This window comes from Genypterus blacodes, unplaced genomic scaffold (genome assembly GCF_046128005.1).
Source record: "Genypterus blacodes isolate CSIRO-AG114 ecotype Tasmania unplaced genomic scaffold, CSIRO-AGI_Gbla_v1 ptg000195l_1, whole genome shotgun sequence".
Taxonomy (NCBI): domain Eukaryota; kingdom Metazoa; phylum Chordata; class Actinopteri; order Ophidiiformes; family Ophidiidae; genus Genypterus; species Genypterus blacodes.
Window position 1 is genome coordinate 104,132 of NW_027466995.1, and position 20,679 is coordinate 124,810.

Here is a 20,679-nt window from a genome sequence, read left to right on the forward strand (position 1 = left end):
CCGAGACAGAGGTTAATTGGATATACTAAAATTATGTTATTTCATTACAGACATTCAGTTTTGGAGGTTAGCCTAATAAAACTGATGGAGAATTTAAAATAAAAGGTATTCCTTTTCTTTAAAGTGATACTCGCTGAATTTCCTCCTGGTTGTTTCAGAGACAGCATCAGTCACATAGTTTGTATGGTACTGAAACTTCTTATTTCTGCTGTTTCTGCATGGAGGTCGTGCTTCCTTTCCCCCTCATACTCACAAAGCAAGTAACGTTATAAGGACACAAAAATGTGATAAAGATACAAAAATATGTACCTATATTCTGTTACGCCTACAGAGGGTAAAGATGTAATCAGATTTCTGAAATATTAAGAATAAATGGGGATAACCAGCAGGATTCAAAGTTTCTGTCAAGCACAGGTACACACACACCTCTCACATCCTCACAAACACTGTTTTAATTAACTTAAATTTAATTAAAAGCCAGCAGCACCAATGACTACTTGCTCATGGGCTGAAATTCTTAGTAAGACTTCAACTACTTACACAATTGTTCGAACACATTTAGATACAATTAGATAGCCGAGTCATACATTAACAAGCTAAGCTACCGTATATTGTGTGTGTGGTCTGACATTTACTTTTGCACTATGGTGTTAATAAAGAGCAAAAATTTGTGTTTCGAAGTAGAGCAGTACAGATGAACACCTTCCCTTCCCAGGAGTATAGTCCAATGTAATTGTTTGTGTAATGTATTGTGTGCATTTGATCTTTGTGTCAAAGTGCTGTGAGGTATTGTGCCATTCTTCTACTGTGTTTCTCAAACAGGAAACACCAAGTACAGTAAATGCCTGACTTGTTCATAATCCTGAAATGTTACCAGTGTTGGCTCGCAAATAAATGGAACGGAAACCCAGATCTATATTCAAGATGAGTGTTGAGACGGTGACCTCGCTGCTTTGATGTTCTGTTCTATTCTCTCTTTTCTTGTCTCGTCTCAACTATCCAGTGTTGGTTGAGAGTGCAGTTGGATGCCCTTTAGCATTTCCTGCCCCCATGTGACCAAAAAGGCTGTTGGGATTCTTTCAGATAGACGCCAAAAGCACCTTAGGCTGCATCTAGCCACTGCTGAAGCCCACTGATCTGACACTGTAGAAGCAGGCATTGTTTCAAATGCTTTCATTCACAGTCCCAGCCATTGGCAGACACTGTGAAATGGGTGAAATCCCAGCTTGGCAGAGCTGGCACAGGAACGCAGCATCCTGGATCCCTTCCACTTCAGAGAGCTCTGCCACATGCTAACTGTCATCCACGAGGCACTGCTAGCCCAAAGGGGGGTCTGGCAGAACAGGCAGGGGGGGGTGTGTGGGTACAAACATTGGGATATACCCCTCACATACAAACACGGAAGACATGTCAGACTCCTCAGAGACGCAGCACCAGAGGCCATCGGAGGTGATTATTATTTATGCAGACACTATTCTGAGTTTAGCTTCATATTCTCCCGCCTGTCTTGTTCACCTGGCATCTGCCCAGTATCAAGCATCACTGGGATTCACAGCAATGATGAGCCCCCCCCCCACATACACACACACACATCACACACACATACACACACATACGGAAACACACATGCCTTCTCCTCATCAATGTCTATGCCTGCGAGATCCCCTGGCATCTTTGCTCCTCCTTCATAAACACTAGCAGCTGCTTGGGCAATTAGCCATTAGCTCTTTACGTTTTACTATAATACCCAGTCCTCAGAAATCTCTACAATTAGCTCCTTAATTGCTTCTAAACAACCCAGGCGTAACCAATAAATAGAGGAAGGCGGTAGGTAGTTTAGGTGAAGGGACAGGCTTCTGGGAAAGAATGAAGCTAGCTTGGAGAATCTGGGATAAACTGTTCCTCGTCTCTCCTCCCTGTGCAGCCTTCAGCAATCCTTTTCCTCTATGACAGGGGCAGAGAGAAGGTAGAACACAAGGCAACAGAGGGTTGATGCTTCCAATTTAAATGAAATGAGGCAGATTCATGCCCTTTATTCAGTGGCCTGACCATCACTTCCAAAGAACGGTGGCATTCAGTCTGACAGAGGGTGTTATGTTGACTTTTAGACGGGCAGGACGACAGAGCCCCCGAGCGTGGATTACCATGGCAGTGTGATACGACACAGCTCGCTTGACAGAGCAATGGGGATACCCCCAAGATTAGCTGAATGCATTAACGGGAGGCATGAAATGAAGCTAACTGTTGATTAAATCGCTGCTACATCCGTACTGGCGGTTCCAGTTAACCTCTTTAACAACACGGACAACAGCTAACATGACAATGGCCTGTAGGCTTAAATATGCTGCACGGTGTGTGTATGTGTGTGTGTTCCCCCCTATGATGCGTAAGGCAACAGACATACTCAGTTATGAATGAATGAATGAATGAGCCACTCCCGTCAAAGTGGGGCAGCCTCTGGAATTCTACTATAACTACTAACTACTATATTTAGTGTTACTGGTTTTTACTATTACTGTTTGTTATTTTCTTACTTCATGACTAAACATGAACAATGTGTTTTCAAAAGCTTATCTAATCAACATGTGAGCAAGCTGACAAACAAACTACTAGGACACAGAGCAGACAGAGCAACATGAGCAGCCTGAGTTTGTGCCACCTGACAAATACAGTATATGTCAGATGTTTATCTCAACAAAGTCCTGAGAAACCTGCTTGTGGATCTTGCTACATTGCTCAGCTTCCTTCACCAGAAACTCTTTTACTTTAGCTTTGCCGTCTCGTACAGGGTGCAGGCTTAAGTGAACACCTTTAGCATCTGAAATGAGAACATGTTTTACAGCAAAATGAATTATGTTACCTTTCATCCTCAACACTCAGTGAATTTAGCGTAAACTTAATTTCACTGTTCGTTTTGGTGGAACAATCAGTTTGAACCATTCAGCTGTTGGTTCTGAACACTCCTCATCTGTTCATAGCTTTTTCTGGCTTTCACTCAAAGAAACACAGTTGATTTGCTTCCCCAATTTTCTACATTGATAAACTGCTTCCAAATGAAAACAATCCAAGCAGAATCAAGTATAATCAAGTATTCGCCGCGGGTTGCTTGTGTGTGTGTTTTGTATTACAAAACATTATTGCAGCAGGAAAGCACCTCAGTAAGACATTTTCCACACAAATCTGTCTGCATGCTGCTTATACTCACATCACCTACTGTACTTCTCGCTCTCTCTCTCTCTCTCTCGCACACCCGCAAATTCATACGCACACACACACTCACACACATATACACACACAAAATACCAATGAAGTATACAAGCACCATCTAGTGCTTTATTCTGGAAATTGCTCTGCTGAATGTCAGCAATGATCTCACACTGACATTCTGCATGTCCCATGTCTCCAATTCATTTCCGTGTGGACGGCAGATGGCAAATAAAATCAGCATCATATTATGGCTTAAACTTAAAATCATGATGTCACAAATGTCTCACTGCATTGATGCCTTAAAAAAAACAATAATCTGTAAATTAGAGATTTTCCAGTTTTAAATCCCCAATTGCTCCTGACCAGCATTACCTCTGGCTCAGATATAATACATGTTTACATATAAAGTGTGTGCAACTATAAGTGAAACAAATTCCCAAGTGCTTAAGTTAAACAAATTACACTGACGTTCTTTGTTTACCTGCGTTCCTCAGCTCTCACAGTTAAGAGTGTGATGACAGTGGAAACTTGGACGCGTTTCATCAACTCAGATTCTTATCAGGAACTATCAACTCACATGCGCGTAACCGGTTACCGCTCATCACAATTTAATAATTCAGTTGAAATGTCAAATCGGTAAATCTAAAATTTCATTCCGAGTATGAGTATGAGAAGCATGCACCAAAGGAATTACATTAATAAGGTTTAGTGGAGTCCCATAACAAGATTGAGATAAGAATGGCCGCACTGTGTTCAAGCTCAAAACAACCAGTGTGAGTGATTAATGCTGATAGAGTTTCCTAAGCATGAGGGAAGAAGGAGGCCTAACTGTACAACAATGCAATCATTTCATTGCATTCCAACTTATCAATAAGCAGATTTCTGAAGATCACATTTATTATCCCTTTCACTATCTGGAGAGCACAAGAACAACAGATTGACTTTGCTAACAAGCCAACAACAGCCTAAATCAAGACAAATCGAAATGAGATCAGCCTCAAAATGTCTCAAAGCAAGTTCTAAAGCATGGAGTACATCAGAGATACAGATGTGTTTTATATGTAGTTAGAAGTGTGGATTTTAAGTGATTTTGCCCAGATTTGGTCAAAGTCACAATACTGACCTTTGCCCTCTATGCACAAGCCTATGAAGTTCAGTATTCAGGCAGATTCACTGCAGGGTTTTGTGGCATTTTTGTCAAAAACCGTGTAATGTGAATGTTTCCAACAAATTTGCTTTAATCAGATTATAAACTTTTGTGAAACATGTTACAGATTTTTCTGTCAGTTGGACAACAATCCCACAACATTTTCAACAAGACATCCACAAACAAACATGCTTTAGGCCCAATGAAGCCTGGCAACAATTATCAGGCAAACAACTTCTCAGTAGAATAATGCTATTATGAAGTATTTGCCAAAATATTTATAGTACTGTTTGCATCTGTCCAAGTCACGATTAGTACAAGCTGAAATGTAATGTCTGCATATTTATGAAGTTTTTGGAACCAAAGTTGAGCACAGGAGAATACCTTCAGATCTGCTGCTCCAATTCTGTAAATTAATTTATTTAGAGGAAAATTTATCAAAGTTATCAAAAACTTAGAGCCTCAAATTTGTTTTAAAATATGACATAGTCACATTTTAGACAGTGTTCAGATTTGTTAGGCATTCTTTTAAACTTTTATCGACAATATATAGAATATATAATTCATGTCAGAAAAATCAAACCTCTCCCTCAAACCAGACCACTCCCACTTGTTTGTTTGTTTGTTTATTAATTATAAATATAATTACTATGGTCTTGATATCCAAATTGACCCGTTTAGTGTTTGGTTTGGTCAAGCACGTTTGAAGCATTTGATCAAAAATTAGCTTAATAACATTTTTAAACTTTAAGATAATAATAACAATTATATCAGTGATTACTAATACTATTACTTTGATCTGATAATAACATGTAATTGTAGAAAATCTTGCTGATCTCGTTGTGTGTAGAGTTACAAAGACAACGAAGGAAACTACAGCGAGCGAGAAAGAAAGTTCGACAAACCCAATCGGCACCCGTAGATCCGTGACGTCATGAGCCAACATGGCGGTGTGTCGCTGATGAATTGGGGGAAAACGGAAAAACAACAAAGTGCTTTGGAGCGCATAAGCATATCGTAAAGTTTCTCCCCGCACTGATTTAGCGCCTTCGAGCCGGTGTGAAGATAATGTGGAGGAGAAGTGAAGCTTTAGACAAAGATGTCGGAGCGACGTGATGCTGCTGCTCGCCCCACTGATTTGTGGAGGAACGCTTCCAAACACACACACGGCACTAAAAACACGGCGGCTACTTCTTCACCCGTGTGGAAAGGTGAGGATCCTTTGAACAGCGACACCCACGACAGCTGATCAGTCACTCAGGTTATATTTTAATAATCTAATAGCACCCCAACTGTGTAATATCAAAAAGTTTTAGAAGGAGGAGTGCAAGAACCTCCTTCTAAAACAAGAACCACCTGAGGTACTTAAACGCATCACACAAGTAGCTACCGAGCCCCCAAATGTATCAATTAATATGACAGTTAAATAACATTTAACAATAAAATGCAATCCCCAAGTTAATGTAGGTTGTTTCTATGTAGCTGTGTTTACGTTACTATAAAATATAATGCATAATTAAAGAGTAGAAGTGCAGTCATTAAAGACCATACCGCCTCCAAAGCAGGAGAAGACTTAAAAACACGTCCAGTTCTGATAATATATGAAAATAAAGAGAAAGAAATGAACGTAATTTACACATTTCAGTTTGTATCTAATCCCTGTAACTGTCAGATGCTTTGAAACTGTTGCTGCTCATTCAGTATCATCATTGGATCAGCTCAAAATGTAATGTGTAACCGCTTGGTGAAGGCAATAAACGCACTACATCCATTATTTATACATCAACCTGACTGCAGTGCTCTTCGTCAAGCTGATGTGATATCACAGTGATGATCTCTGCTTGGCCCACAGAGCTGCACAGTCCTAAGCGCAGGGCTAACAGAGGATACCCCGCCCTGAGTAATGGGGACTCACCAGGTGATGGAGAAGTGTCACAAGATATCATCTGGGATTCCACATCGCCCCTGCAAGCAAAAGGTGCATCTCTTTTCTGATATGTTATCGTCTCTCTATTCGTCGGTACCATGTGACAGAAACTCATCAAGCCATGTGAACCTATAGAGTTTTACTCATTCACATTACCTCATGAGTAAAGGAGAGGAAGGCGTATAGACACACAATTATGACATAGCCATGAATATGAAAGCAAGTAAGTGGTTATATTATTTTTACCTTCTGTTCTCTCTTCTTAGGCAAGGGGCACAGGAACACCAGAGTTGTGGAAATATCAGATATTGCAAACCGTATCGCTCCAAAGGTCAGGAGCTTCTGCAACACGTGGCTATACTGTATATGGAATAGAATTGTTGCACCATTCAAGAAACAATATTTCTGTGTACATGTTCAGGACGAATATAAAGAATAATAAGGGAAATGCATCGATTGCTGTGTCTGTGTGTGATCTAGGATGCGAAACCAGTGGGCTCTGAATCTCCACTGCTGCAGTGGATAGGAGACAGCGCTGTCCCATGCACACCAGACATCCCCAAGCCCAGAAACAAGAAGAAGTCCTTTCGGTCGGTAATTGATGTATTGACCCAGTTACCCCCCACAATGTTGTATATTAGCACCCTAAATTAGCAAACGCAATATTCATGCTTTGTTGAGCAGCAGCTCAGAGCTCAGAGTCAGCAGGTTTTCATTCTGAACAAACGTGGCTGCAGCTGGTTTGTTCAGAAAGCCACTGACCAACATCAGCTCCTCTTTTTCATCTCCAATTAGTTGTGCCTGCCTTTAATTTTTTCGTCCTATTTTCTGTCCTGTTCTTTGCTCCCCACAGGCATAACAGTGTGGACGACCTCCTGAAACTGGCCAAGCAGTTTGATCAGAACATGCAGCAAGACAAGGAGTCGTCAGAACAGCAGAAGGTCACCAACAGCAATGTCAGCGAACCTGCGACCTCCTCTTATTCCAAACAGACTGAAACAGCACTTCCAAGCACAGAAAAGAACCTGAAATGTTCTATCTCATCGTCATCAGACCGAGTGGAGGCAGAGCTGCACGCTCTGTTCGACAGCTCCACTCAGGCGATCAGCGGCCGGCTGAGTCAGAGCTCCACTGCATCTGCTTGTTCACAAGATATGATAGCACAGACCCAGACTTTAGCCAGGCCTCATCAGCCCGAGCCTAAGTCTGGTTCAGCTGCACTTAAAGCACCAGACTCAGGGTCCAGAGGCTCCAGTGCAAACGCGTGTGACGACTTTGATGACGACTGGGAGAATGACGACTTGGTGAACGACTCTTTCGTGTTGGCACTGACCAACAGCAGCACTATGCATAAAACTGCCTCTGAGTCCAACGGTAAAATGAACACTGCTCAGCTCACATCTGTATGTAAGCCTGCTGCCAGTAGAGTCCCCGGCCCCCCCGTCCAGCCAGGCTCCAGTGCCTTGCAGCAGCTGTGTCCCAAACCAAAAACTACAAACCGAAGCACTTTCAAGTTGGAGCCCAACCCTCATTTCCAGACCAAGACAACTGTGAGGAAAGAGGCTTCTAAGTCAATGTTTTCTGTACAACAGTCGTCTAAATCCCACATGTCTGACCAGAAATCTACCACAAAAACATCCTCAGCCTCAACGACGTCTACTCCTCCTCAGCCAGACAAGCCGGCCTCTCAGGATCGGGGAGTGAAGCTGGGTGTTACAGCTACAGATTCAGTTGAAGACACTTTCTCAGACTGTTTGTGGGGTGATGGGGAGGATGATGAGTTGCTTTACCAGGTATGTGACGTCATAGAGAAGCTCTCCAACAGTCAGTCCCTGCAAGCCAGCCTCAGTAACTCAGTAGAAAAACAAGAAACTGTAGACAAACAGCCGACAAGCACTGCGCCTGTGCCGATCGAGACGGCCCGGTGCATCAACACGGGCGCCAGCACTAAAAGGGAGTCATCAGGTACTTTTGTTCGTTCTAACTCGTTACCGGGTTCAGTCTGCAACCCTGCAAACTACCAAGGGTGGAACGTTCCGTTCACAGGCGGCAGGAGCGACTCACGGCTGGCTCAGAGTCTCCCGGGAGGTCACGTGAATCTGGGCACGTTCAATCAGGCTACGAATTCCCCTGGAACTCCGGATACGCGGCCTCACACGGTGACAGCTGGGCCACCGCAGAAGTCCAAGCCCCAGCACACGGCCTTCAAGAGGAACCTGTCTGACAGCGCCACAACCAGCAACAAAGGTAAACTGTGTCCGTCTCCTGAGCTGCTGGGTGACAGTATTAGCTCTGAGGCAGGTCGCGTCTCACTATTCATGGTTTTAGGGACGTTTGGCAGGACAGATCCACACTTAAACTCTTCCAAATAGGAAACGGTCAAATAAACCTAGCAGTCCCACACACATTTGACAGTTAAGTACCAAACTAGACGGTGAAAGAAATGTGTGTACAGGTACTTCATGCTTGAAAATAGACACGTCAAGAATTGGAGCGAACGCCTTAAAAATGCTAAATCCACTACAAGAATAAACAAAATAACCAAAGATGATCCCAACTGAAGGAACTTCTGTATTCTTACTCTCTGTGTTAAGTCGTTTATAGTTTTGGTTCTGGCTTAACTCGCTGCATCTGTTGTACTTTGCCGTTAGACTGGAGTTCATGTTAGAGTGAAACCTCACAGCTAAAGCAGATGTCACATGTTGTTGTATGAGTTTAGACAGTTCAGTCCGTGTGCATCACAAACTATTCTCCCCAAAGCAAGTAAACATCGCAACCAAGTCTTTGATTTGTTTTGTTGTCAAGAGTCCAAACCTCAAGAAGCTCTGTTCCCAATGAACTGCAGGACTGTTCTGGACCAGGGGGAGGGATGTGTTTTCCTTAGCGGCACCATCCAAACGGGCCTCACTCTGGGCGCCCACTTGTTTCTCGTTACAGAACAACCTCGTCTTTCGGGTTGGACATCACAGCAGCGACACGAGCTCTGATCCGGGGCAGATTTCCACTTCCCACTCCTGCCTTCTCATTAAAGTCAGCGCCCTTATCGTCGTCGGTTGAGAGTTTCCATTCTAATTTTTCCACTTTTTCCCCCCTTTCTCCCTTGCCAGTGTTCGTCACCAGCAAGATGACGGTGGCCAAGTGCTCAGCCGCTGAGATCGAGAGGAAGAAACAGGAAGCCCTGGCCAGGAGACGATTGCGGATGCAGAACGTCCCAAAACCGTGACCACGCCATTATCACGCCCGCAAACACAGAAACGACAAAACCCGCCATCAAACTGGTCTTGGATGAAGGCTGCTGCTGCTCACGTTTCTGTGTTTAGATGATGACGTTATGTATGTTTGCCCTGACTGAAGAGAGAAGCCTTTTTTTTACCTGCGTATGTATAATAAAGATGTTTACGTGAAAGACGGTGCGATCAGGACTACGAGATAACAAACAGCTGACTCAGCCAGGAAATAATGCTTAAAGCTACAGCGGCTGAGTTTCCTGTTGTTCCCCTCCCCCGACTCATTTCAGCTCTTTTTGCTTGTTTTGTCTTATTTGTTTTTGTTATAACTTAATAGATCCATCTTAGTTTTGTTAGGGAGTAGTTTTGTTTTTCAGTCGCTGTACATCCGAGAAACTATGTGCCTTAAATTTTCAGCATCATTTTTAGTTGAAGTCTGACAAAAACATTGCCACAATCTTAACACATGTATGTGGAGCTTTTTAATGTAACTGTGTATGATTTGTCAATGAAAATAGGCACAATTAAACATGACGCTATTAAAGAAGTTCTTCTTCTACGTTATTTGCCTTCACACAGCCATCGGCCAGGTGTGTTGAGACATGAAAGAAGGTTTTTCCCTCTTTCATTGTACTGTCACAGTGTGTGTGTTTACAACCAAAGGAGAGAAGCGAAAGTGTGCAATTTACTCACACATTATATGAGACATGAGGGATTATTTTAATAAAGGGGCTAATTTGTCCTCTGGCCTCTTATCTCTCCACTCACCTGGTGTATTGTGTGTGTGTGTGAGTGAGAGCGTGGTACAATGTTCATCTTTGTAATCCCAGGAGAATTCCTCACTGTTCTTCCCCTGAGCCCATTCCCACCCTCTGCATGCCTGTGAGAGCACAGTTCCCAGGTGTGTGTGTGTGTGTTTGTGTGGGTGTGTGTGAGAGGGGTGGTCTGCAGGTGTGTGTATCTACGTCTTTAGTCCGTTCCATGCATGTAATTGGCCCTGTACTCCTCCATGCCCTGTCTGTTTCCCCTCTCCACCAGTCCGACTGTAAATCAGATGGCAGAGCAATTTGGCAACAGCATAAAGGCCCCTGGTTTTATGACTATGATTATGGTTATGATGATGACTAGTATTTATTTCAACTATCTGATGAAACCCTTCTAAAGCTAACAGGTGTTGAGCAGGTACAATATAGCGCTCGCTGAAGGATCCCCCCGTAATGTGGCCATAGAGAGCCGAATATCGTCCACGAAACAGAAGAATGGGCCGTTTCAGCGCCCACTCGTCACAGCGCGCACGGGGCAATTTCTGATTATTGGATGGGAGTGTAGCTCCACAACGTCCTCTTTGTGGGAGAGAGAATGATTTATGGCTGCTCGTCAGGCATAAGGCAGTAATTGCCGCAGTGACGATTATGTTACCATGGCACCTGTTTAAACTGTCTTTTCTTATGTGAATGTTTTCATTTTTTGGAAGAGGAGAATTTGCCGCTTGAAAGTGATGTGTGGAGACGTTAATTGGATTTGGGAAGGGATCTGGGGCGGCGTGGTAACAATTTTGAGAAGGAGAAAGCACATGATGGAGAGGAGCGTGTTGCGTCACTGGATGCATTAGGGAAGATTTGCAGAGAATATGCAGCAAACTGACGGAAAATTTGGAGATACTGCAGTTATTTGGTTGCCAATTGATCATTTGACTGCACTTAAAATGTCTTCACATATGAAAACTAATAGGAACAAACGCTGCTCTGCTTTGCATTGTGGGATTCTTTTTCTCCATCTGATGTAATTTTTCTATCAGCAGCATTATCACTTACTTAGATGCATAAACTACACATCTGGGCGTCGGCTACAGCACAGCTGGAATCAAAGGCTCCACTGTTCCTCAGCCATGTAAACATTTGCTGCAACATTTCTAGCAGCAAAATGGCTTTAAACAACCTTTCAGCATGTATGGGATCACTTTGTCCGTAAAATCGACTTTAAAAATAGAGCACATGATTTACTTATTTACTTTGGAGCGTGTGTGTCTGTGCTGTAACACAACAGCAGGGCGAGCACGGCGTCTATCAGCAAAACATGGTGGCGGCTATTTACTGGTACCTGTTTATCCGTACCTTCTCCCTCAATCGGGATTGTCATTCGCCGCTGAGAGTCTGGCTGCATGCAGAGCCAGACAGTCAGAAGTGACAGTGGCAATAAAGAGTAGCTTAGAAAAGAATCATCGTCTTCCTCGAGAACTTTTTCCCCTGAGCAGAGAGGATTCCTGTTAAGATGTGAGATTAAACCTGGGCTCTCGCCTCTCAAACCGCTAAGCTACCATGCGTGCCCAAGGAACACAACGCTGGTACTCAAGTGTGTGACTACAGTGATTTAGTGTTGTTGGGTTTCAACAACTTTTCTGCCAATATTCCGCAATCTCCGAGAGTCTCATTCACTCATTACAGGCTCATTACAGGGGGAGCGACGGTTGTGAGATTCCCAAGCTGCCCTGGAAAAACAGATCTGTGCTCTTTAGTGCGTGTGAAACTAGCAAGCTACCGAAGTCTGTGGCTCTGCTTTTGGCGAACATGCCTGTTTCTCAGAGCAGATCTGCAGGCTACAGGGAGGAGCCTTGAGGTTAAAGTCCCTAAAAAACAGGAAAATGGCAACACCTCAGTATATCAAAGGAGATAGAACTGCTCTACAATGACTAATATGTCTGACAAATGTTCAAGTAAAATTGTTTAATTGTCTCCTTCTCTGTTTAAATGTAGATTCTGTAAAAATCTAAGTAGTTCTTAAGGTGTTCTGTTGCCAACCATGCATGCTCTTTGGGCCCATATTATACTCCCCTATTCTCCAGATTTAAATTAATTATGCAACAAAGCGCACATAGCAATGGTGTGTAGGGGTGTGTAGTGCAGTGCAGTGTAGTAAAGTGAAGTGAAGTGTATTGTCTTCCAACTAGTGAACATTTTTTCTCCTTCCTCGCCTTTCTGCACTTATCCCAGCGTGAGGTCGAAGTGGCGGAAGTGAGTAATGGGACCTGCAGGCATACAGACGTACTGGTGTGCAGGATTACTAATGCATTTATGATCCCAAAAATGTTTCCAAGGGTTTCTACAGTTCTACAAAACAAAGCCCCAAGAACGGCGTTCATAAATTAAACCGTCTTTAGGAACGTAAGCTCCGGTAGCTGTTGCCTTCTTGACCAAACCGGTGCAGAGATTGTCTCTAATGTCTTTCCCATCCTGTATTTTCACAGCTCACAGTGTGTGACTAATACACATCGCACATACATCAGCCTTCTCCCCCTGCTGTATTTGTGTATTTTGTGTATCTACGTTCCACTCCACAACTTTGTCTCACAATACACACACACACACACACACACACACACACACACACACACACACACACACACACACACACACACACACACACACACACACACACAGGTGGGAGTGAGTGGCGGAGGTGTGCAGCGCTGTGGCAGCCGCCTGTCAGCAGCGTAAATGACCTGTGAAGAGTTTCACGGTGCGTGTCATTAGGCAGCTTTAGATTTGTTTCAACAGTGCTTTACCTGAGGGCTCTATTCATGGGCCCCCAGGTATGACTCTCCCCTCCCCCACAGGGGCAGGAGGAGGAGGAGGAGGGGGAGGGGGGATGCCAAATTCCCCGACTCTCCCTCCATGAAGGACAGTGATGGAAAGCCCTGATGAGCTTGACGGGGCAACGCTCAGGGAAAGAGCTGCGGGTGTTTAGTTATATACACTACGAATACACACGAGTATACATTAAGAGACAATTGTGCTTAAATTAGGCTAAAACTGTATATAATGTGCACTTTCTGCTCTTCAAATGGAATTTCTCAGTAAGCCTGTGAGTGCAGGTGGATCCTAGGATTATCAAATAGTCTCAGATTTACTTTGTTGACAGATTAGTATTTAGAGACATTGTGTACCAAGTATTACCACTGAAAACCCTCGTTCCTAACTCCAATTAGTCAATTTCCACTGTGGTAAAGCAAATCAAAGCCTCCTGAGAAGCTCCAAAGTCTTGACTAGTTGAGTTCAAGTTTAGTTAAGTCAGCGCTCCTACCTGATTCATTATTGACGTGCTGAGCGGCGGAGTATCTTTTCAGGGAGAAACTAAGTCACGTAAAGGTCAAAGTCACACAGACATGATAGCGATAAGAAGCACAGAGTTGTCAGAGTCTTGTTATTATAAAGTAAATCATTGCGTTGGAATGGAAGGAGTAGCAGAAACAAAACAGTCCTCCTGAAGGATTTATCGTCCGACTGAAAGCTCTGCAATCAATTCGACCCTTTGAAATTCCACATCTTTTACACCGTGAAACTCTGGATTATTACTGTTTTGTTTCTTGTTTCTTGCTTCTCCATCTCCATCCAATCTGATCCCTCATTGGTATCCCGGCATCAGCATGCTTTATTAAGCGTGCTGATAAGGGCTCGCAGACTTCGCCTTGTTTTGAGAAGCGAGACTCTCCTGCGCACTGCCAGCAAATCTCCCCGTCGCCACATTCCTCAGACCTATATCTGCCAACACCTTTGCGCCACAATGACTCTGGCCCTCCCCCCCTCCTGCCGTAATAGTCAGCGTGGGCTGTAATGGTCTGTTGACAGGTTTAGGCTGAGGTAATTTTGTTGCTGGGCTTTACAGTGAGGTGCCAAATCTTCCCCTGAGGACACAAAAGGGGAGCAGCAGATGCAGGCGAGCTAAGCTATTAGCTTCCTAATATGCTCTTTGTTACTGAGAGATTGTTGCCATATAAAAAAAATAAAAGTTTGGTAACAAAGACGTAGCAAATCATTTTAACGTGGCGTCGGGCTCATCTTCCGGGGGCCTCGGAGGTAATTGCGGCGGCGTTTGTTGTTGCTTTGTTGTACAGTGAGGGAGTCACCGCGTTGGCAGGGCGCTAACACGCTAAGTGGTGCGAGCTCCTGTGAGCCGCCTGCTCTTGAGTTAAAATGGCTCCCGCTGTGCAGAGACACAGTTCATTATTTGCAGCAGGACTGCATAAAGAGAGGTCAGCTGAGTGGAACTCCAGCTGCTGTACACACACTGACACACACTCACACACACACAATGCAGAAACACACCGTGGAAAATGCAAGGGAAAGCAAGACTGTTGGGGCCAAAGGGCTTCCCTTAGCAATGTGCAAAGCAGATCAGCTATACACACACAAAAACACACACACCACATATACAACCACCTGCCAGCTGACCATCTCCTGAGGGAAAGAGGTCCCACTGCTCCAAAGCCACACACACACACACACACATGCACAATAGTGGTTGTGACCTTTTCAGGGTCATGCTGGGTCTTGCCTGTGCCTGCAAGCTGATGGTGAGCAGCTAATGAGTGTGTGTCTTTGTACTGTTAGATCATCTGGCTCTCATTTCAGCCGGGTGGCAGGAGGGAAGAGGCCACATTACACACACGGAGCTGATGTGTTTCGTCTGTTGTTGCTAAAGTTAAGGTTCTTTAACCAGAATAATGTGGAGCTCCAATATCAATACATACATTTATGATATGGACAGTATTGTATCTATATATAAAGGACTGAGAACTGGCTAAATCACTGAATTTTGTCCAGATTTGAACTCAAACAAGTACAAACCCTTAGCGTACTTCCAGGTTGATCTGTTTCCAGAGCGTGGCGTTTTATTGTTTAATCATCGTTAGTAATTCTCCTTCCTGGCTCTGCTGCAGTATGACAGAAGAGGCATAAAGAGACTCATGGACAGAGGATCAACAACTTTCTCACACAATTATAAGACGGTAATAATTCTTTGTTATGTTCACTCTATCGAACACACACACACACACACGCACACAAACACGCTAAATGCCAAGTGCAGAGCAAAGCAAAGGGATGCCAGCACAGAGCGAAGCAGCGCTCACACTGTAGTTTTCTCCTCAAAGGCAAATTGGGAGTCCCCAGTCAAATTACACGAGCTGTTTCCAAATGCAAATCTGCGTTATCAAATCAACAAAGCAACTAAAGATGCAAATCGAGAGATCCGTGCTGCTCGTTTAGTATCTGCTGGGAGGAAAAGAAATGAAACATTTCCATCAAGACTTTGCACCGCTCCACCTTTCCCGTGGAGAGCCAGCCCCAGATTTGTATGTTTTTGCGTTTGAAGATCTGGAGTTTGAAAGTCTTCACACAGATCGGGGCCTCGGTGGCAGTGTGGGAATTTGGGAGCGTTTTACATTCTGAAACGATCCCCTTCATGTCGGGTGAGCGCGTCGCCGAGGCTGCAGTAAGACGCCGGAAGCCGGGAGATATCAGAGCCAAAACCAAGGAGTTCCTCCCTGTAGCTAATAAACACTCGGCCCCATAATGGACGTCGTTATTCAGCGTTCAGGGCGAGTTAGCCTCACACTTTGTTTTTGCCATAATTTATTGCTCCCTTGCAAACGCATTATGTTCATCTGTATGCATGAGCGCTTTCATTTGAAGAGTGATGTTTGATTCATGAAGCATTTGGCCAAACTTGTAGCAAAGGTAAAATACAAATACAGTGAAATATTGCTCACTGCAGAACAGGGATGTTATTACTTCACCACTTTAGGAAGGAAGAGAGGAGTCCAGGCAACAAACGCAGCAAAGGTCATGAATCAGAGACGACTGTGTGGCGCTGGAGATACATAACGATCGGCCTGCAACAACTCAATATCATTTATAGAGAGCGACTACAGCAGCACTGTATTAGACACGTGTGTGTGTGTGTGTTCTGTTCCTATTGTTTGCTGTGATTTAGTCAGGACTGTTTTTTGTCCAATCGTAGCCGGCGATATCACTTGTCAATCAAAGTGTGCAACATTTTCTGTCGACTGACCACACCGCCAACGCCAACTGTTTAGTATGATGATTTAATGTAAACAAAGATGAGAAATGGATGTTCTGTGTGTTATGTAGTTACATATTTTTCCCAGAAAGAGAGCAGTCAGACAAACAGCTGGATGATGTCGCATTTTATTACTTTAACAAACCAGATGGTTTTTCAGAAAAACAAATGCCTGAAAAGTAAAAGTGCAAAAGAGATGTATTAGAAATAGTAAGCAACGACAGTATAGCATCAAGAAATGGAGCTTGTGTACTGTGTGTGTGAGTGTGTGTGAGTGTTCTTCCTTCCTATCACTCACCTCTGCTTCAGTTCAGCTCACCGCCGCTCCACTGCTGGCGTTTCTGCAGTCAGCAGGGGTTGAGACAGGCTCCTCCCGTGTGTCACACAGGCCACCTTGACATGTGAGGCCTGTTTACATGCTAAAGGTCACTATGCCGGGAGTTTAATCTACATGTGAAATGTGCTCGGCTCTGCTTCTTCTTGTGTCTCGTCAGCAATCTGGCTGCTGCCCCGAGATCCAGAGAACCCCACTTTATTGATTGAAAGGGGGATTCAGTCCGGAACACACATACACATATACATACACATACACACACACACACACACACACACACACACACTGGTGACTTTGTTGCGAATGCAGAGGGGGAGAGAGAGAGAGGGGGAGAGAGAGAGAAAGGGGTGAGTGTCAGGCCTAGCGTGATGGGTGAACATCAATCACTGCCTGTCAACCTCCCCTTTTTTCTCCCCCTCCTCCTCTTCTTCCTCCTCCTCCTCCTCCTCTCACTTTTCTTCTGCCTCAGTGCTCAGCCTTTGTTTTGAATGGCGGCGTGCGGAGAATGCAGTCAGGCCACATGGACGGGACGCGGGCTGTTCGCAGGTGTTAGCGTTTCTCAGCTGCCAATTAAGACTCCTGTCGTTTACCCGCGTATACCTCCAGGTCACGACACAGGTTTCACATGTGAGAGGCATTAGGGACCTGCTCAGCCTCTGTAAGTGTGTGTGTAGGTGTGGGATTCATCCGTACAGTGAGTATGTGTGTGTGTGTGTGTGTGTGTGTGTGTTTGTGAGAGAGTCTAATTTCTGGTTCTAAGTTGATTAAATCACATTTTCCTATTCGAGCAAAACCATTGAATGCAGCACCATGAGCCCCAGATTAATTAGGCTCTTCAAAATAACTGGATTGGACTGGAAACACGTCTGAGAAGCGGATTAGATGGTTGACACGTTAATATCCCAAACATCTATTATGAAGAGAGCAGCTGGCTTTGCTTAGCTTGAAGAATCAGAGAATTTTTTAACAATCGTTCAGCAGTGAAAGCATCTCGCCGTGCAGAGAGATGATTTCAACAAATACTCCAGCTCCAAGTCTGAAGTTTCATTGTTTATGTGACGGCTTCAGACTTTCAGAAAGTGTTTTGTTGTATTTTTGAGGGCTTGTGTCATTTTTGTTACTTTCAGAGACAAATATAGAACATTTACGAGATTATAGATTACAAAATAATGTGCTTGTTTCTAGCAGTGTGTCTCTGCCTGTCTGTCTGTCTGTCTGTCTGTCTGTGTCCATCTGACCGCAGGATAAGAAGACATCCGGAACTAATAGAGTTTCCAAAGACTTGAGCTTAAAATCCAACGATTTATGAATTGTCCCGGCACAAGTGCTGCATCTGTTTGTCGGGGAAACATATATTTCTTCTTTTTCCCTTTTTGGAAAAATGAATTTGGCCGTCCACCAATCACTGGGAGTGTGTTCTCTTCATGTTGTGCCAAAAACTACAGCGTATTTCTCTTTCTCTGATGATCACTCTGCCTCTATTTGTTATTATGCTTTGTGTTGTGTGGAGAAAGCCCCAGTGTGTCTTATTTGTAATGGGTGCCAGGGGCCGGGGGAGATGTGTTTTCAATTACCACTTGGTAGAATGACTGATGGTAAGACAATCAAGCACAGAGCTGCAGCTCAGTGTGTGGGTGCACATCAGTCTGTGTGAGTGAGTGTGTGTGTGTGTGTGTGCTTGCATGAGCAAAACGCCTTTATCTGTGTTTTTATGGGCTTCATGCTTTGCTTTTTCCCATATACACTTTTCATTGAGCAGCAGCAGGTCTGCATGGGAACTGACACCACGTCTTAAGAATTACTGAAATATTAAAACCAATTTAGTGACGTCGCCAACAAATGCTTTGAATTAGCACTGAAGGAAATTAAGATGCTTTTTTTGAAAGTTAAGAAATCAATATCCGTCTATGGTACGTTTGAAGGCATTTTTCCGTAGTGACAGCGTTCCTACGTATCCGTGCAGGCAGCGGCAAACGTTCTAGTTCCGTAAAGCGCAACTCAACGACGGCAGACACTGGAAACTCATTCTCACATTCTCATTACAAACTCCCCAGAGGTCCTCGCTGCTAAAGCTGAATGGAAAATGATCCTTAGATTCCCTTAAAAATCATTTATGCTCCTCCTGCAGCAAATCTCCTCTAAATTCACACAGAACAAAAACCCCATGAAGGATGCAGAACCGAAACCAAAGCGGCTCCGGACCACCGCTGTCACCACAAATTACAGTGAAACATCTGCGATCTAATAGGAGCCGACTTTATACATTAAATATAACAACTATAATGGAGGATTGACACCAACGGGCTCAGCTATTCTACACACACTTAGACTGGGAGAATCATAACACAGAAATCTCTTCAGGTAGTTGACCCTTTTAACCATGGAGCTTATGAAAAGAAAATACAATACTATATTATAAAACTGCCCTAAATAAAGCATTAAAAAGTAGATTAATCCTATACGACCCCTGATATGTGAAGGTACAAACAAATGAGTGTGTCACCGAGTCCGTGTTCCTCCCTGCATTATGGAGCCCGACAGTGTGTGTGTGGACTGAAATGTCCCGAACACAGATGGAGTGTATGAATGATTCATTCCAGGTGATGTTGTTCACAGCCAAACAGTCACAACTCCAAGGTGTGTGATAGCTGAATTATGAATTATCTTTTAATCCAGGATTTTCTGCGCTTAAGGGTGTGAGAATGTGGCGGTGTGGAGTCGAATTAGCCACACAGGAGCGATCCCATATATTATACGACATCATCATATGAAAGGTAATATAGAAGGAGTACACACACACACACACACACACACACACACACACACTCACACGCCGGCATAGTGAAAGGACATATTAGAGCAGTATATTGTATATTTATGAGCCCAACGTAATGCATCACATTTACTCCATATTCATTTAAAATATTAAAGTCTCCCCTCTATCCTCTCCTCTGGCAGGAAACAACACAATACAGCAGCAGCAGAGAAGTTCCTTTGCTGGGGAAAATAAAAAAAATAATAAAATAAAAAAATAGGACTATAATTTATGTCTTTATAAGTATTACATGAGCTTCGATCAGGGTTTTGGCGAGGTTGCACGGTGGAGGGAGACGAGGAGGGAGAAGGTAAAAGCCTACAGGCGGTAATCACAAAGGTTTACTCGGCATTAATATTGTCGTGCTGTGTGTATGTATGTGTGTGTATTGTATATTATGTTTCAGATGTGTCATATAGTTCGTATTTTATAACAGGAGAGCATTAGGAAGATGATTTGCAGTTTACTTCTCCTGTCACTGATTTCTCTTTCCTCCAGAACTACAACAGTGACCTCTAGTGTGACTGAGCAGAGGCCCGTCCGGCACGTTAGGAAAGCTGCATTTGTGTGTCCGTGTGTAAGCGAAGTCTTTGGCGCTTTGTTACATGGAGCTACCCGACGGTGCGACTGACTGACTGACGGCAGAGCGACGAGTCACAGCCTGCTGCCGTCTCCAGTAGCTGCACACACGATTCCTCTGCAGCCACAGACAGATTTCCAAACGGCTTCCACTGTTTGTTTTACTCGGCTTGTGGAACAAAATGGGAGGAGTTCGCCGCCGCGTATAAGGCGAGGGATGCCAGAGTGTTTAAGCGATTTCTGGAAGGCATTTAAAACAGTACTACCTTACTGAGCCGCCTGTGTGTGTGTGTGTGTGTGTGTGTGTGTGTGTGTGTGTGTGTGTGACCTGTGGCAGTTTCATTATCTGCAAGCACCAAAACACCAAATTCAAATACTGAAATATTAAAATTGTTACTACAACACATGCCAATCAGTCCCAAATCACTGCACCTCAGAAATTCCTCTCCCTCTCTCCTTCTCTCCCTCCTTCTCTCTCTCTCTCCCTCTCATTCTTCAGCAGCTAGGCCCTTTAGCCCCGGGCTCTCCTCAATGAAATTTTCATGCAGCCATATGGAAGAGGTATTGGTGATAGAGATTTACTGT

General features: G+C 43.9%; 1 protein-coding gene and 1 long non-coding RNA gene across 2 annotated transcripts in view; one reads left to right on the forward strand and one right to left on the reverse strand.

Moving 5' to 3' along the window:
- Positions 1-20,679, reverse strand: part of LOC143015360 (uncharacterized) — a 129,835-nt gene that overhangs the window by 58,250 nt on the left and 50,906 nt on the right. The window lies entirely within an intron of this gene.
- On the forward strand, positions 5,277-10,039 carry LOC143015381 (uncharacterized). The gene is made up of 6 exons (XM_076169345.1): positions 5,277-5,565; positions 6,207-6,332; positions 6,548-6,612; positions 6,762-6,871; positions 7,135-8,528; positions 9,389-10,039. Exons 1-6 carry the CDS (start codon positions 5,454-5,456, stop codon positions 9,502-9,504), a joined length of 1,923 nt encoding a protein of 640 aa, XP_076025460.1. The 5' UTR covers positions 5,277-5,453; the 3' UTR covers positions 9,505-10,039.

What these genes read in the sequence shown, in the direction of transcription:
- LOC143015381 (XM_076169345.1), top strand. Translation starts at nt 5,454, where the DNA reads ATGTCGGAGCGACGTGATGCTGCTGCTCGCCCCACTGATTTGTGGAGG. An exon ending in ATCGCCCCTGCAAGCAAAAG is followed by an intron (nt 6,333 to 6,547) that starts GTGCATCTCTTT and finishes CTCTCTTCTTAG; the next exon opens with GCAAGGGGCACAGGAACACC. An exon ending in CGCCACAACCAGCAACAAAG is followed by an intron (nt 8,529 to 9,388) that starts GTAAACTGTGTC and finishes CTCCCTTGCCAG; the next exon opens with TGTTCGTCACCAGCAAGATG.